Source organism: Bos indicus, chromosome 19 (assembly GCF_029378745.1).
Source record: "Bos indicus isolate NIAB-ARS_2022 breed Sahiwal x Tharparkar chromosome 19, NIAB-ARS_B.indTharparkar_mat_pri_1.0, whole genome shotgun sequence".
Lineage (NCBI taxonomy): Eukaryota > Metazoa > Chordata > Mammalia > Artiodactyla > Bovidae > Bos > Bos indicus.
In genome coordinates this window covers 57850074-57865927 of record NC_091778.1, presented here as the reverse complement: position 1 = coordinate 57865927, position 15854 = coordinate 57850074, and the positions used below count along the sequence as shown (strand labels likewise).

General features: G+C 60.6%; 1 protein-coding gene across 3 annotated transcripts in view; it reads left to right on the top strand.

Annotated features, from left to right (window-relative positions):
- The window catches only part of TMEM104 (transmembrane protein 104), a 54652-nt gene extending 40718 nt beyond the window's left edge, over window positions 1-13934 (top strand). For all 3 annotated transcript variants that reach the window (XM_019982056.2, XM_070774120.1, XM_070774119.1), the window contains one exon: window positions 11511-13934. In XM_019982056.2, coding sequence (XP_019837615.2) covers window positions 11511-12271 — 761 coding nt within the window. In that variant the 3' untranslated portion in view covers window positions 12272-13934. The remainder of the gene's footprint in view (window positions 1-11510) is intronic.
- Window positions 13935-15854: the final 1920 nt, after the last annotated feature.

The following is a 15854-nucleotide window of genomic DNA, read 5'->3' as shown; positions in this document are numbered from 1 at the left end:
CACACTGGTTTTGGTCTCAAAGATGCTGTTGCTGTTCTGGTTGATGGGCCTGGCAGAGGGGTCTCCCCAGCACCCCAGGATCCCCGGGGGGCACGTGTAGTGTGAGGTCCTGTCTGTGTGTGGTGAGCGGTGCCTGTGTCAGAGGAGAGAGGTTGTAGGAGGGAGAGAGGAGGCTGACGGTAAATAAAGGGTGGGTGTCTGGCACGGACACCAGGCGGCCCCAAGCTCGGGTCAGACCCGCCTCCACCCGCAGAGGCTGCGCTGAGCTCCCAGCGCTAGCTGGGCCCCGGGGTGCCTGGGCATCTCCCGCAGCTCCTGCCCCTCCCAGTCCTGCTCTTGGGGTCCTCGCCTTCCTCCAGGACGGGGCTCACGGAGTGGAGCCCACGGCTCAGCTGCTTTAGAAAACAGGCTGCTCTTTTCCCCAGCGTGGGCCTCCGCGGCCCGCTGTGACCCCGCTCTGTTTCTCCTCCTCCCGGCCGGAGCCTCTCCCTTTAGGGCAGCGAGGGGACCGCAGGGGGCCTCCGCCAGTCTCCACCTGCAGCCCCTGGGCTCTCGGAGGCAGCCCCTGGCAGGGCGGCGGGGCGAAGTGGCCGTGGCCTTGAGAGAGGGCGCAAGGCGGTGACACGGCTGTCGCTGCAAGTCCCTTGCCCCTCTTCTCCCTCTGATCCGAGAGAGAATCAATCGGCCGCAGCCTCTCCACCAACCGTGGGTGACAGCTCAGGCCTGTCATTTGTCTCCCTGAGAGAGTCAGGCCTCTGGGCTCGAAAAGGAAAGCCGTCTCTGACACGAAGCCCTCTCGGGTGGAAGCCCAACCACCCAGTGATGTCAGCCCTCTGACAGGTAGCTGAGCCTGGGGTTCAGTTCCCGCTGGAGCCACCTGGGCATTTTCCTTTGCAGACCTGCTCAAAGGGGTCTCCCTGGTCCTGACCCCAGAGCACAAGACAGAGCAGGATCGGGGGGACAGGGAGCAGAAATTGTTTACCCAGGGAACCGCCAGGCAACCCCGCCACAGGAGGGAGCAAGTCACCCCTGCCCGTGGGATATCGCGGTGGGTGTGGGGCGTCTCGATTCTGGCCCCAAATGACCCCAGGTAATTTTTCTAGAACTCCTGCAGAGGCAGTGAATGCCCTGGCCCTGTTTGTCCTCTCGAGTGTGTGCCAAGTTGTCAGTTTGTGATGAGCCCCCTCTTCATTTTGCTGCTGAATGGCAGCTCTGTGGCCAGATCCCCCCTGCCTTCCCACTTCCCGCGCACCCTGTCGCTCCCCACCGCCCAGATTAGGGCCCAGGATGTCTGGGGGAGCCAAGCGGGGAGGGGAGATAGGGTGGCAATCAGCTGGCTTGGGTTCTTGGAAGGCACAGGGAAGAAGGAACACCGAAGGGACCGGAAAATCATAAATAGATGTGCTGAGCCGGAAGCTTTCTCGTGCGTAATTAGGAGTTTGTTCTGCCATCTGTTGAGGCCAGGGCAGACTGCAGGGACCCCGCCTGAGCACAGCCGTCCCCCACCCCCCACCCCAGAGCTCCAGACGAGCTGAGAAGCCTGCGGGCCGGTCCCTCCACCAGAAGCCCCTGGTTGCGATCTAAAGGGCTGATGGCCTTTGCAAATAACCACGTGTCAGGAAAACGTCAGAACATGTCTGACAAGCGCCACCATTGATTTCTTTTGCTGCTCAAATAAGTTCTGGGGGGGACCAGGTGGCTGAGTTTGGGAGACCCGGAAGATACAATGAGACCGTGTAGAAAGCGCTGTCTGCACAGCGCTCAGCGTCCAGACACCAGCCCCGCGCACACCCTCACCATCGTCATCTCTGGCCACCATGTCCCAGGAGTGGCCCCAGAGTGAGCCTCTTTTGGGGCTGGCCAGGAGGTCAGGGACGTGGCCCGAATCACTCCAGAAAGAGCTGTGTCCCTGGGTATCCCCGCCGAGATCTGAGAGCATTGCCGGCTGCCACTGTCTGACCTCCCCGCCCCACCCCCCGCCCAGCGCTGGGCCCCAGGCCCACCAGATGGGATGCCTCCCTGCTCTCCACCAACGTCACCCCCACGTCTTCAAGGAAAGCCCGAGCCTCCCAGTAATGAGACGCAGGCCGGCCTCACAGAGAGGCCGGGCTTCCTCCTAACTCCTAGTTCTCACCGTCAGCCACGCGTCCACCAGGGACACTTAGGGGACGCAGACGACAGTGCTGTCCTTCAGGCCCACAGTCCCAGCAGCTGTGACCCCAGAGCTGGAGCCTTCAGCTGCTTAACCGACCGCTGCGGACCGTGGCCCCTGGGGCGCCTAGGGCGTGGGCCAGGGGGGCGGCTCTCAGGCTGGAAGGGGCCACAGCAGCAGCATCCCTTCACCCCCATTACCGACATCCCCTGCAACACACCCCACCCCCAGCAGACACCTCCCGCTCTGGGACACAGCTGGCTCGGCTGTGGGCGCCCCGTTCAGTGTTATTAAAAAACCGCTTCTCTCTAATAAAGGCAGCTCTGGCGTGGCAGCCCTCCTCGGGCTGGGCTGTGAGGGACCCACAGGGCTGCCTTCCCTCTGATCGTGTATTCAGAGCAGCACCACGCGCGTTATTCCTGTCTCTGTGCTCCCCTCAAAGTGGGTCAGGCACCATCCCCCTCAGCGGTCTGTGCATACGCTGGAGCCGCGTGGATTTCCTCGGCCCCCGCACACCCCACCTCCCCCTGGCAGGTGCCCCAGATTTGTCCTCCAGGCTGAGCCAGCAGGGAGAGGTGGGACCCAGGGCTGGTGGCCCGAGTGGCAGAAGGTCCCCAGGAGGGGACGTCACCCGGGAACACGAGGGGTCCGATTTTGCCTGTCCCCAGAACTATCTGTGGCCGAGTGGCCAACTCCCCCCATGGATCCATGACTGATCTCAGCTGAGCGTCTCCTGCTGGGACTGCTCTGATCCGTCACCACCAGCAGTCCGGGGTCATCCGTGCCTGGGCCATCTGTTCCCCACATCCTGTTGGCTCGACAGACCAGCTCGGTGTTTGAATTCCTTCACGGCCACTCAGTGCTGTCCCCTCATGCAACTGGTGCTTCTTGGAAGGCCAGGAAGGAACCCCCCCAAATAAAAGTAGCACATGGACCCCCATCTGCTCTCCCAGCCAGGCTTCGTCCTGAGCCATTGCTGCTGCCCCCAACCCCGACATGCCCCACCTCGGGCCACTGTCCAGGGCTCTCCTTGTGTCCACACAGCCAGTGGAGGGGATCCAGGAAAACCTTTCTATGTATGTTTTACTCTGGTCTTAATTTTATTCTTGGTTTTCCAAAAGTTTTCTCTGCAGATGCAGAGATTAGTTGAAAGAAGAACCGGAGGATGCTGTCTTAAGGCTCTTAGGGTAGAGAAGACACTTAATTAAAGCTTGCTGAAGGGCGAGCCGCTTGTCACCAAATGACCCCTTTCATTAGCAGCAGGGCTGACCTCAGAGCCCGGCTCGGCCCCAAGCAAAGACCCTGGCTGGCTCTCCTCTCTGAGCGGCCTCTGTTGTCGGCAGCTCTGCCCTGCACATGGCTGACACTTGTGCTGACCTGGCCTTCAGGCAGGGACTCCTGCTTGTCCAGGAGATCGGCAGGTCAGCTTCCTGGACTCTAGCAGAGAGAGTGGGGTGAGGCCCAGACAGGCGAGGTGCCCGACGGACTTACACGTGCTCCTCCGCTCAGAACCGGGCTGCCTGCGAGCCAGGGTGAACGCCAGCCAGGTAGCTGGGTCAGGAGGCCGTGTCGGAGGAGCTGTGGCCCCGAGCAGCCCCGGAATCTGCCTTCAGACCCCGGGGAGCCCCATGCCCTTGTCACAGCTCTGCCTCCCCTCTTTCTGGCTTTCCTGGTTTCTCTCTGCATCCAGCCGCTGCTCATCAGCTGCCTTAGTGGGCTCAGGCTGTCGTAACGATACCATGAACCAGTGCCTTAAACAGCAGAGGTCTATTTTCTCAGTTCTGGAGCTGGATGCGCAGGATCAAGGAGCCTTCAGGGCTGGTTTCTGGTGAGACCTCCCTCCCTCGCTTGTAGGTGACCACCTGCTCACCGTACCGTCACATGGCTTTTCCTCTGTGTGTGCAGACAGCGTGTGCTCTGTCTCCCCTCTCTCTTTTTAGAAGAGCACGTGGGACTCCCATAGTGGTCCAGTGGCTAAGAGTCCACCTTGCAGTGCAGGGGACACGGGTTCGAAACCTGGTCTGGGAACGTCCCACATGCCACGGAGCAGCTTAAGCCCGCGTGCCCTAGAGCCGGTGCTCCGCAACAAGAGAAGCCCGAGCACCGCAGCAGAGAGTAACCCCTGCTTGTCCCAACTAGAGAAAGCCCACGTGTAGTAATGAAGACCCAAAGCAGCCAAAAATAACTAAATAAAAATTTTTTTAATTTCTTAAAAAAAAAAAAAAGCACATATCCCATCAGATTAGGGTCCACCCTTCTGATCTCATTTGACCTGTAACAGCTCTTTAGCGGCCCCATCCCTAGCTGCACTGGCCGGCAGATTCTTCCCAGCACCCCCTGGGAAGCACAGTCACCCCATGTGCGGTCACATCAGGGGTTAGGGCTTAGACATCCGAATCCGAGGGGGAAGGAGTAAGAAGAAAAGGTTTAGAAAGGACTGAGCCGCCTTGGGGAAAAGTGACGGTGTGGAAGTTTTATGTTTCTGATCTCCCCAAAGATTAGTCTGCCTGCCAGCCAGAGGCCCCTGGGCTGCGCTCTCCCAGAGATTACAAACAGAGCCGGCTCAGACAGCTTAAGAAAAACTGAGAGCCCGCCCTCCCAGCCGCCACTTGCCATGCCTTGAGGGTGTGGAAAGTCGAAGGATGAAAAGGCCAGAGCTCTTGATTTTGTACTTAAGGCTTGATTGCTTTAGAGACTCAAATACCTGCCCTTGATCAACGACCCGCTCCTCCTGAGACACTTGAGGCTCTGCCCTGAGTCCTTCTGGAGGAGAACCTCCATCCCCTAAGTTGATTACTTAAACGCCCTTCTTTCCTGCCTCTGAGATGATAATGATGCCCACCAAGCTCGAATCCTCTGGAAACCTCAGGGGCTGATCCAGCAGGGAAGGCGGTCAGATCCAAAGTCCCTTCCTTCATCAAAACCCAGGGGACTTGTGCGAGTTACGCAGGCAAGGCCAGAGACCACAGAATGTCTTGTGGGCCTGGCACAAAATCTGACCCAGGGCCACGGTGCTTCTGGAGCCGAGTGCATCTGCTCAGGGAGCTTCCCTTCTCCCCCGAGGGCGCCCCTCCCCACCAGAGAGCGAGTGTGTCCTTGTGTCCTGTCCCCTCTGAGTGTGAAAGGAGCCTCTGCCCCGACCACAGCCTGAACTCAGGCGGGAGGGCGATGACCCGAAGGATGGGCTGAAATGGGCGCTGAAGAGCCCAAACAGTTCCCTTCTGGTTCCCACCCAGCCTCGTACAGAAAGCAGACGCTGAGTCCCTACAGCCAACCTGGTGTTGGGGACAGCTTGCCCTCGTATGACCTTCAGCGGAGCAGGAAGAGGTGGCTCTGGTTCACAGAGCAGGTGTGAGCGGCCTGCCCCAGCTCCTCCTCGTCCCCCAGAGATTAGCTGACACCTCGGCCAGAGACGCTCAGCAGGGAAGGGTCATGACTGTGACTCGACCTGAGCGGGGTCACGGGTTGACCCCAGGACCCTCCTTGCACAGAAGGAGAATTGGGTGAGGACTTGGGATTTACAGGTTTTCTTGCTGGCCTGGGCTATCAGGATAGGAAATAAGGTTTCTGTGATGATAAAAGAGACGGACACGTTTTTGAGTGATTGCTGCGGGACAGACCCTGCCCTGTGCTTATTCAGTTCAGTTCAGTTGCTCACTCGTGTCTGACTCTTTGTGACCCCATGGACTAAAGCACACCAGGCTTCACTGTCCATCACCAACTCCCAAAGCTTGCTCAAACTCATGTCCATCGAGTCAGTGATACCATCCAACCATCTCATCCTCGGTCGTTCCCTTCTCCCGCCTTCAATCTTTCCCAGCATCAGGGTCTTTTCCAACGAGTCAGCTCTTCGCATCAGGTGGCCAAAGTATTGGAGTTTCACCTTCAGCATCAGTCCTTCCAAAAAATATTCAGGACTGATTTCCTTTAGGATGGACTGGTTGGATCTCCTTGCAGTCCAAGGGACTCTCAAGAGTCTTCTCCAACACCACACTTTAAAAATATCAATTCTTCTTCACTCGGCTTTCTTCATGGTCCAACTCCCACATCCATACCTGACTACTGGAAAAACCATAGCTTTGACTAGACGGACCTTTGTCGCCTTTTTAAATAACATCTTATTCCATGTCCCCAGGCCCACGAGCGTCTCCGTTTTTTAAAGGTGATGAAACAGAGGCACTAAGAAGCTAAGTAACCACCGCAGGCTCACCCAGTTCAGGACAGGGCCAGGAGCTGAGCCCAGTGCAACTCAAGGACTGAAGCTCTTTCAGAAGGAAAGCAGCGGCCCCCTCCCTCTCCTGTTCTCTCCGAGGGGTTAGAGCTTTGCAGGCTGAGCTGCCACTCCCAGCCCTGACCTGCGTGTCCTGGGAACCTGCCCTGTGGCTCTCTGTTCCCAGCCAGTCCTATTCTATAAGGAACGATAGCCCAGCCACTTGTTCCTGCTTTTAGGGCCGAGAAACTGCCTGATCTTCAGTGTTCTCAGCTCAGGCTGACGTTACCCCATCAGCTCCTCCCAGGCCTCCTGAATCTCAGGGTTGGGGGCTGGGGGCAGCCCAGCTCTGATGACCCAACCTCTAAGGGCACTGGGGGTTGAAGGAGGAAGCTGGAATCTCTTGGGACCCAGCTCCCTGCCTGGAGCGCCAGTGCCCGAGCTGGGATGGGCACGCAGGGCCATTCGTAATCATCAGCCATGGCACACTGATTCCCCGCTTGGGGAGGAGGGCACCGTGCCCCTGACAGCCGCCTTGATGGACGGCCTGCGCCTCGCAAGTGAGGGAACAGGGCCACTCGCGGGGCCCTGAGAGCAGCAGGGTGTTGGGGGGGCATCTGGAGCCAGGCCCAGAGCTCAGGGAGGGAGGTGGCACCAGGCCCCTCCCGGGCAGTGCACAGCACAGCGCTGGCTGCGGGCCAGGGGCTGGGCTGCCGGCACAGCCCCCGCCCAGGGCACCACTGGAAGGAGTCCACCAGCTTCACCCTTGGCTCTCAGTCGTGGCTGCTCGTGTTTGTGTGCTCCGGGGCCCTCGGGGATCAAGGATGAGGGATCTGGCCTTAGTGGACACGTGTCCCCTCTCCTCCCGTGACAGCTGTGTTCCTCTCAGGGCCCGCAGAGGAGACAGCAGGGGTCAGGGCTGGGCTCAGGCCGGTGGGCAGAGTCCCCCCACCTTCCAGAGGAGCTCTGTTCTAGCTCAAACTTCTACCGAAAGGACTGACTGACTGACCCAGGACCAGAAGCCACTTCCGAAATGCCCCCAGCAGTGCATCCCCTCCCCTCTGCAGGGCAGGCCACCCAGGTGGTCACAGCCCCGGGCAACTGAGAGCTCTCGTTTCCTTGGGCTTTTTAAAGACAACCCAGTTTCACACCTCAGTCCTGTGTCTCTTAAGTGTCATGTGCAAATCAGGGCAGGTGACCAAGGGGCGTTTCTTGGCGGAGCACTCTAGGGGCCTCACTGATGACTTGTTATCTGTCCTGAGCCTGCGTCTTGGTATAAGAGTTTACTTTGACCCCCATACTTGAGGCCTCTGATGTCCCCGGGAGTGAAAGCTGGCAATGACGTGACCCCACTGACCTGAGGCTGCCAACTGGACGTGCCTGAGCCGGAGGCCCGTCCTGGTGTGGACTTTACTTTCAACCTGACCTCCTCAGAAAAGGAATCAGGGAGATGTCTCCTCCAAGCTGTACGCTCAGGGTTCAGGAACAGAGATTCGGACTTGCCTTCCGCTCCTGTCTGTCTCTCTGCCTTGTCTCTCTCCCTCTCTCTGTCTCTCCCTGCTGAGGCAGTGCAGGAGCAGCTCAAGGTGGATCAATACTCTGAGGGTGGAACAGGGCATGGCAGCGAGTGCGACCAGGGGCCCTGACCCTGTCCCGCCCACTTTGGGCTGACCCTCCCCTCCTGCACCGCGACAGGGACAGCCCTACTGGTTCTTCCAAAGCGACTCTGGCGCCTGGCTCCCTTCTGTGAGCCCCAGGTGGTCTTCTCTCCTGGCTTGGACCTCCTGAGACTCGGCTCTCCCCATCGCCCCACCATAGCTCACATGGCTGTTAGCCAGTCATTTCTTTCGCTGTCATTTCTCCCCTATAAGTTCCACCAGCTGGGCCCCCTGGACTGTAGGCTCTAGAAGGACTAGGACTGTTCCTATTGGCACAGGACACCATCCACAGATGCTCAGAGTAGTTACCAGCACAGGGGACCCTCAGGACATCACCGCTAAATGAATGAATGAATGGTCCTGGTGAGCCCCCTGATTCACACAAAACAGGCCCGGTTGTTTTTCCCCCGGGCTGGTGCCGCCAATATTAAAAGAGAAGCCTCCTGACCCCGCTTGTTACCCTGCAGCTGCCCCTTCCGAGGCCGACAGCCGCTCCTCGGGCGACGTGTGACGGGCCCCTAGCTGCTCTCCCACCCCCAGGGCTGCCTCCCCAGCAGCCTGGTGTGGGACGCAGGTGGAAGTGGATGGATGTGGACTGCAACCCCAGCCATCACACAGGCTGTCTGAACGCAGCCTGTGAGGCTCGGAGAGAAGCCCGCCGTGTGTGCCCTGGGGAACTGCAGGTTCTGCCTGCCCAGACGTCAGGATGCTCACTGCCCTGTCCCCTCTCCCACGCGGCTGCAACCCGGGGGCGCGAGCTGTCCGTGGTGGCGCCCGAGCCCTGGGCGTCCGGTGTGCACTCAGAGCCCTGCTCTCCTGGCCGCATCTGTCGCTCACACCCTGTCACCCTCGTTTCATCTTGATTTACGATCAGACCCAATGAGTTTTTGGAGCAGCCATCTCCTGGGGACGGGACAATCAATCTAGTTCAACAGCTGAACTCTGCTCCCCTGGCCACCCCAGGGGAGGGAAGGGCCCGGAGGGAAGGCGTGTGGTGCCCAGGGCAGGACCGGGTGGCTCTGGGGAAGTTGGACCTCGAGCCCCCAGTGCCATGACCCCTCAAGGTCAGAGCCACCCGTCAGGACCGAGCAGGTAGCTCGTTCTGAAGCCAGCAAGCCAGTTTCTGCCTATGTTTCTTACTACGACTTGGCGATTTAGAGCTGAGGAGGACGATGAGTAGAGACGCGCCAGCCAGCCTCCTAGCTGGAGGGAGCAGGGATAGGCTCACGTCCAAACAGCCAGCTTCTCCTGCCTCCTGCACGCCCACCAGACCCAGAGCCCCTCGGCCAAGTTCAGCAGAGCTCTGGAGGGTTTACCACGTGCCTCTTTCACAGCACGCGCCAGCCTCGGCCTGGGCCGGGGTAGTGCCAGTTCTCCACCAGACACTCGGGTGGTGGCAGGGTAGGGCTGAGCTCCTGCCTTGTAGCAGCTGCCCTCTTGGCCTTGGCCCTGCCTCAGGTGGCCGACCTCTGCTACCAGAACTGTCAGCTGCAGCCTCTTGACTAGCTAACCACCAGGTGGGCCCGGGGCCAGCTGTAGCCACCCCACCCGCTCAGCTCTGTTCTGTAACCCTCTCTGGCCCAGGGCAGACTCCCTGCCTAGTCGCTTCAGTCGCTTCCAACTCTTTGTGACCCCATGGACTGTGGCCCACCAGGCTCCGCTGTCCATGGAATTCTCTAGGCAAGAATGCTGGAGTGGGTTAGCATGCCCTCCAACAGGGGAACCTTCCCAAACCAGGGATCGAACCCATGTCTCCTGTGGCTCTTGCATTGCAGGAGGATTCTTTACCACTCAGCCACCAGGGAAGCCCGAGACTCCCTGGCACGTGGGGGACTCCACCACCACCCTGTCCGGCCTTTCCCCTGGGTCCCCCCCACCCCCCGCCATCATATCCTGCCCCAGTGCACTTTCTGGATGCGGCTCTCCTACACAGATCTCTGACCCGCCCCCCCAACCCTGCACCCACCCCCCCAACCCTGCACCCACCCCGAGAAAACAGACGAGCCAGACCACCGGGGTCTCGGGTGTCCCCGAGGGGCGAACTGGGTTGCCACTTCCCCTTGACTGACCAGTACTGGCAGGACCTGTGATGCCTTCGGTCATGGGGCCCCCGCAATCAGGAGCAGCAGGGATGGGTGCATCTGAGAGCCTCAGAAACAAATCATCGTCTTTATTGGCAATTTCCACGGCCTGTTTCCTGGCTCCCCTCCTCCCGACTAGTGCCTGGCAGCGTCGGCAGCTCCGATTAAAAGTAATAGATGACAGTTCCATCCGTCCTGCTCCCAAGTGTCACTGTGGGCAGACGGCAGTCTGGCTTCCCGGGCGTCCTCGGAGAAAGGGCTCCCTTCCGGGGAGCGGACGGTGTGACCTGGCCTGAAGGGCACAGTGGGGAGACCCCCAGCCTCCTACCTGGGAGGAGCCCCAAGCCTGCGACAGCCTGGCAGGCAGGAGCCACGTGGCCGGCAGCCAGGCTCTTCAGCCACTGTCCCTTCACCTCGCTTGCATCACTGCCCAAGAAATGTCAGGTGTCACGGTGGGCTTTACCTGAGCCGTGGGGGCCCAGGCTGGAGGGGCTGTCGGGTCTGGTCTGAGCAGAGACAGCAGGGGTGTGTGGACCCTGGCACTGGAGACAGGAATGCCCAGGGTCTCTGGGTGTGCGGAGTGCCTAACAGTGGCCGTTCTGGGAACTCTGAATAACAGATTCGGGAAGCCAGAGACTCGGCGTCCACAGGATCAGCAAGGGCGTCTGTCTTCCAGGCGCTGATGTTCAGGAGCGCCGGCTGGGGGTGTGAGGGCCGCTGTAAGAGTGCAGCCAGCCCAGAGCTCTGTCTGCTCTCAACAGTCCCCGATCCCCTTCCCTTTCTGCAGCATACCCGGGGCAGAGTGGCTTCCTGTCCAGGAGAACAGAGCCACACAGCCTCGGCCTCTAGCCTTGGCCTCAGCTCCCCCAGCATTGGCCCCCAGTGCTGTTTCTTGCCTCAAGTGACTCTGGGTCCCGTCCTCCACCCAAGGCTGCCACCCTCCGTCCCCCCTGCCCAGGAGGACAGCTCCTCCCAAGGGCTCCGTGCCCTCCACCCCCGCCCCGCAACCCCGATCCTCAGACAACCCAGTCTTTCAAACCAAACAAAGAAGAGCGACCAGCACCCTGCTCCAGGCCTCCCCCTGCCAGGAAGCTGGTGGGAAACCCCTACCCCTGGGGCCCGTAGGGAGCCTGCACTCCTCCGAGGGGACTGATCGCCCTCCTGCCGTGCCCAGCAACTCCCCCAACACGCACCTTCCTATACCTGTGGGTGGGGGGAGTGGGCAGGATGTCCCCAACAGCAGCAGCCACTGCCGGCCTGCACCCAAGGACGACTCTCCCAACCTTGGGAATCTTAATGTGCTTTCTCTCGGGGCTCAGGTCCTGTGGTCGCCGCCCCCAGACCCGAGACAGGCCCTGGGTGGGGCTGCCCCTCCTCCCTGCCTGCCTGACCCCCGTCCTGTCTTGCAGCTTTTGCCATCATGATCGTGCTGGCCCTGGTGCGCATTGCGCACGGGCGCGGGGAGGGGCACCCTCCGCTGGCAGACCTCTCGGGCGTCCGGAACCTGCTGGGCGTGTGCGTCTACTCCTTCATGTGCCAGCACTCCCTGCCGTCGCTCCTCACCCCCGTCTCCTCCAAGCGCCACCTCACGCGCCTGGTCTTCCTGGACTACGTGCTCATCCTGGCGTTCTACGGGCTCCTCTCCTTCACTGCCATCTTCTGCTTCCGTGGCGACAGCCTGCTGGACATGTACACCCTCAACTTTGCACGCTGCGACGTGGTGGGCCTGGCTGCCGTGCGCTTCTTCCTCGGCCTCTTCCCCGTCTTCACCATCAGCACCAACTTCCCCATCATCGCCGTGACCCTCCGCAACAACTGGAAGACACTCTTCCACCGCGAGGGGGGCACATACCCCTGGGTGGTGGACCGCGTGGTGTTCCCCACCATCACCCTGCTGCCCCCCGTGCTGGTGGCCTTCTGCACCCACGACCTGGAGTCCCTGGTGGGCATCACAGGGGCCTACGCGGGCACGGGCATCCAGTACGTCATCCCGGCCTTCCTGGTGTACCTCTGCCGCAAGGACACCCAGCTGGCCTTCGGCTACGGGACCGTCAACAAGCACAGGTCCCCCTTTCGCCACACCTTCTGGGTGGGCTTTGTGCTGCTCTGGGCTTTCTCCTGCTTCTTCTTTGTCACCGCCAACATTGTCCTCAGCGAGACTAAGCTCTGACGCCAGGACGTGTCTGGTGACGAGAGGGATAGGAGCCCCCCACCGGCAGAGCCCAGAGCTCGTTGCCTCCCTGGGCGCAGCGGGGCAGGCAAGACCCAGGCTCTTGGAGGGGACCTCCTCCCCACCCAGGATTCGACACAGCCTGCACCTCACCGAGGTCGCTGTCCTCCAGGTCCTCTTGCCTGGGGCTGCCCCCGCCAGCCGAGTCCCACAGCAGGGCCACGCAGCTGCTCCGAGGCTCTCGTCTGGTTACTGGACTCGAGTCCTCTGCTTCGGAACTGTGGAAGCGCAGTGCTGGCACACTGCCATTATTTATACCAGACACGTGTCCCCCAGCCTCTCTCCCAGCCCCTCCTGCATCTCTGGGAAATCCGCTCCACCAGGGTGAGCCCAGAGCCCTCCTGTCCTCCCCACTGGGCCTGGCAGGGCTCACCTTTCCACCAGGCCTGGAGGTGCCAAGCACCTCTCCTAGGGGAGTGCCAGGCCAGCCGGTGACAAGGACCGGATGTGCTAATTGGTCCCAGGGGCCCCAGACCAAAGCAGTGAAGGCCACGCGGAGGGCACCAACATCTGTCCCGGGCTCCTGAGTCCATGATGACTCTGGAGCAGCGGGCGGAAGCAGCCCTTTCCTCGCAGACACAGCAGCCCACACATCCCTGGAAGGGATCCTTGGGCCTCCTGCAGTGCCAGGGTTGGGGGGGCACAGGCCAGCATACAAGGGGCACTGGAGTGGCCCCCCGGCTGTCACCACTGTGGCTGGGACCACCCCAGGCATGTAGCCCATGGTTCCCACCCCGTAAGAGAGGTCACGCCTGCCCCCACTCCATCACTAACAGGGGCTCCCTTTCAAGCCAGACTGTGGGTACAACCCTGATGTCCATGCTCTCCATGTCCCTTGGGTGCCGTGGGGTGAGATAGGGCCCTGCTCACCCTTCCCATGGAAGGAGGGCCAGGTTCCCGGGCACCTCACCAGCTCCACGTGGTAACCCCCACCCCCACAATCATGCATGCACCTGCTGGGCCAGCCTCCCTGGGAGACACAGGTGACTCGAATGAACTGCATTTTCAACGTGCCTTCTGCTTCAGGACCCGGGGGCTCCTCCTGGCCCTCCCTGGCGAGCCCCCGGCCCTGGGCCTAATCCTCCTGTCCTGGAGCCCAGAGCAGTGGACAGGAGCAGCCTCTGGGGTGGGGTCCCTGCCCCTCCGTCCTTTGATCTCAGTGCCTTGCTCGGCTCTCCAGGGAATCCCGGCAGCCTGCTCCCCGCCCCCTCCACCCCCGCGCATCTCAACTGTCTTCAAACTTTGGACAGAGCATGGACGCCAGGTCTTCTGAGGCCCACGGGTGGTTTCGCGGAGGGGAACACGGGCTTTGCAAGAACACGGGGAGTCCGTGGGCAGTCCCAGCCCTCCCCGGAGCAGCCCCCGGCCTGTGAGAGTCCAGTGTCTCAATCGGCCGCGACCTGCTTTCTCACTCTTGTCGCGCATCTTCCGTCCTCACAGCTCGTCCAATGTACTGTTCTCTTGCATCCTCCCGGAAAGATGCCCCTTCCCCGTTTGCCTCCCAGGAGGCCTTGCGGGGTGGGCGGGGCCGGGACCCTCCCTGGGGCTGTCCAGCTGTTTTGCTGAAAAGTCAATTAAAACGTCTGTGCTTACCCTTCTCCAATTACATTTTCCTCTTGCTTAAGGACAAAGCGAATCAAACCATCCTGCCGCCTCAGGCTCCAAACCAAATTTTGGACACAAATTTATTAGCGTCGTAAAGCCAGGTTGATTTATGTGGCAATCTGGAGCTGACAGCCGCGGAGTCGGGCAGCCGCGTTCCGCTCCGCCTCCCAGCCGAGCAGCCACAGTCCCGGAAATAAGTGGCCGGAGGTGTCCACACCACTGATGGCAAACCAGGGCGCCTCACCCCTGCCGGTCTGGGCTCCTTTGCTCCTTGCTGTTTGCCTAACGTCTGTCCTGCTGGAGGTCAGATGGGGTCAGCGTCTTCTCTGCTGCTGATGGCCCCGGAGGACAGGGGCTGAGGTCCTGACAGCTGGCCGGTCCCCAGGTGCTCACCTTGCCCGTCCAGCACGTTCGGCTGTATTGACACCCGCTTAGGGAGGTGGGCAAGTGGGGTGATGGCTTCTAGTCTACAGAGGGCCCTGGGGTCAGTGGTGGGGAAGCTAGAAAAGGATGCCAGCCTGACCTGGCTCGGGTCCAAGTTGTTGCGGAGGAGGCCCCAACCCGATGCCATTCACCTGCCCTGACTGCCCCAGACTGGCCCTGAGGGCAGGCCAGGTCAAGGTGGGAGTCAGCCTACTCTGTCTGTTCCCCGCAAAAGTACTGAGCCTCGTGCCAGCAGCTCCTGGCTGTGCCCTCACCTGAGGCCAGAGAGGCGGCTGCAGGCTTACAGATGGGGCATATGGCGGATGACAGGCCAGGAGGCACTGCCAAGTAGTGGGAGGTGGGCAGCAGGCACCTTGCCAGGCCCTCAGCCACACAGCTGTTCTTGCCAAAATGGGGGTGGGAGCAGCCTCAGCAACAGGCAGAGGCCAAAGGCAGGTTGAGGGAGGGCAGGAGCAGCCCCCCACCTCCCCGGGGAGAGAGCTGTCCCAGGGGGAGAGCCGGCAGTGTGTATGGCACTGGGCCAGTGAAGGCTGAAACCACGCCTCTTAAGAGACCCCACCCCTGATCGGGGCTGACACCTGGCTCTTCTGCAACCAGGATCCAGAGCTGCAGGTGGGAGCTGTAGGATCCCGCCTCCCCAGGGCCTGGGGCTCATGGTGTAGAGGGCAGAAAGGGGGAAGTGACATCTCCTGAGTGCCTGGTGTGTTCCAGGCATGGCACTGGGCACTCTCCATCTGGACCTTAGCGGCATAACTTGCAGGTTAAGAGTGGAGACCAAGAAATCGGACCTGCCACTTGCAGGCAGCAGCCCCCAAGGTCTCTCCTCCTGTCTTTTGTACCTGCATCCCTGACCTGTATGGGAGCTCAAGTCCAGTGTACTGACGCCCAGTTCCCTTGTCCTCACCAGACATACTGCACGTATAGCCATGTCCCTCTAGACTTATCAAAGACCCCTGGTCTGGGTCCTCAGGCACCTAGTTGGTTTCATAGCCGCCTAGTGAGTCAAGTGTCTTCTTGTTGGCAGTTGCCTGCCACGATTCACAAACAGGAAATGCACTTGAATTCTTTAGGGCTTTGGGGAGGGGGGAATCTGGCTCCCCAATTTCCCCTGCAAACTGAAGGGCAGCCTTCCCCCTTCACAGCCCCAGACTCAGCACAAGCTAGGGAGTTCTGGAGCCAAGACGGAACCGAAGCTCAGGTATCCTGGCCAAAGCCCTCTTGCCCACCCCTGTCTAAGCTCTGTGCCCCCTTCCCCACACCTGGGCCCCAGGAAAGAGGAGGTGTAGAGGATGAGCCCCTCAGCAAAGACAGAGGAAGAAACGCAGTGACCAGGGCAGCAGGAGGGAGCAGAGTGAGACAGCAGGAAACGTCTGCAGCTGAGATGCAACCAACTGCCCCTCCTCATGTGTCCCGTCAAAAGAAAAACACAGCATTTGGGTGTCTGGGTTCAGCCGGCTGTTTGCTCCCCAGTCAC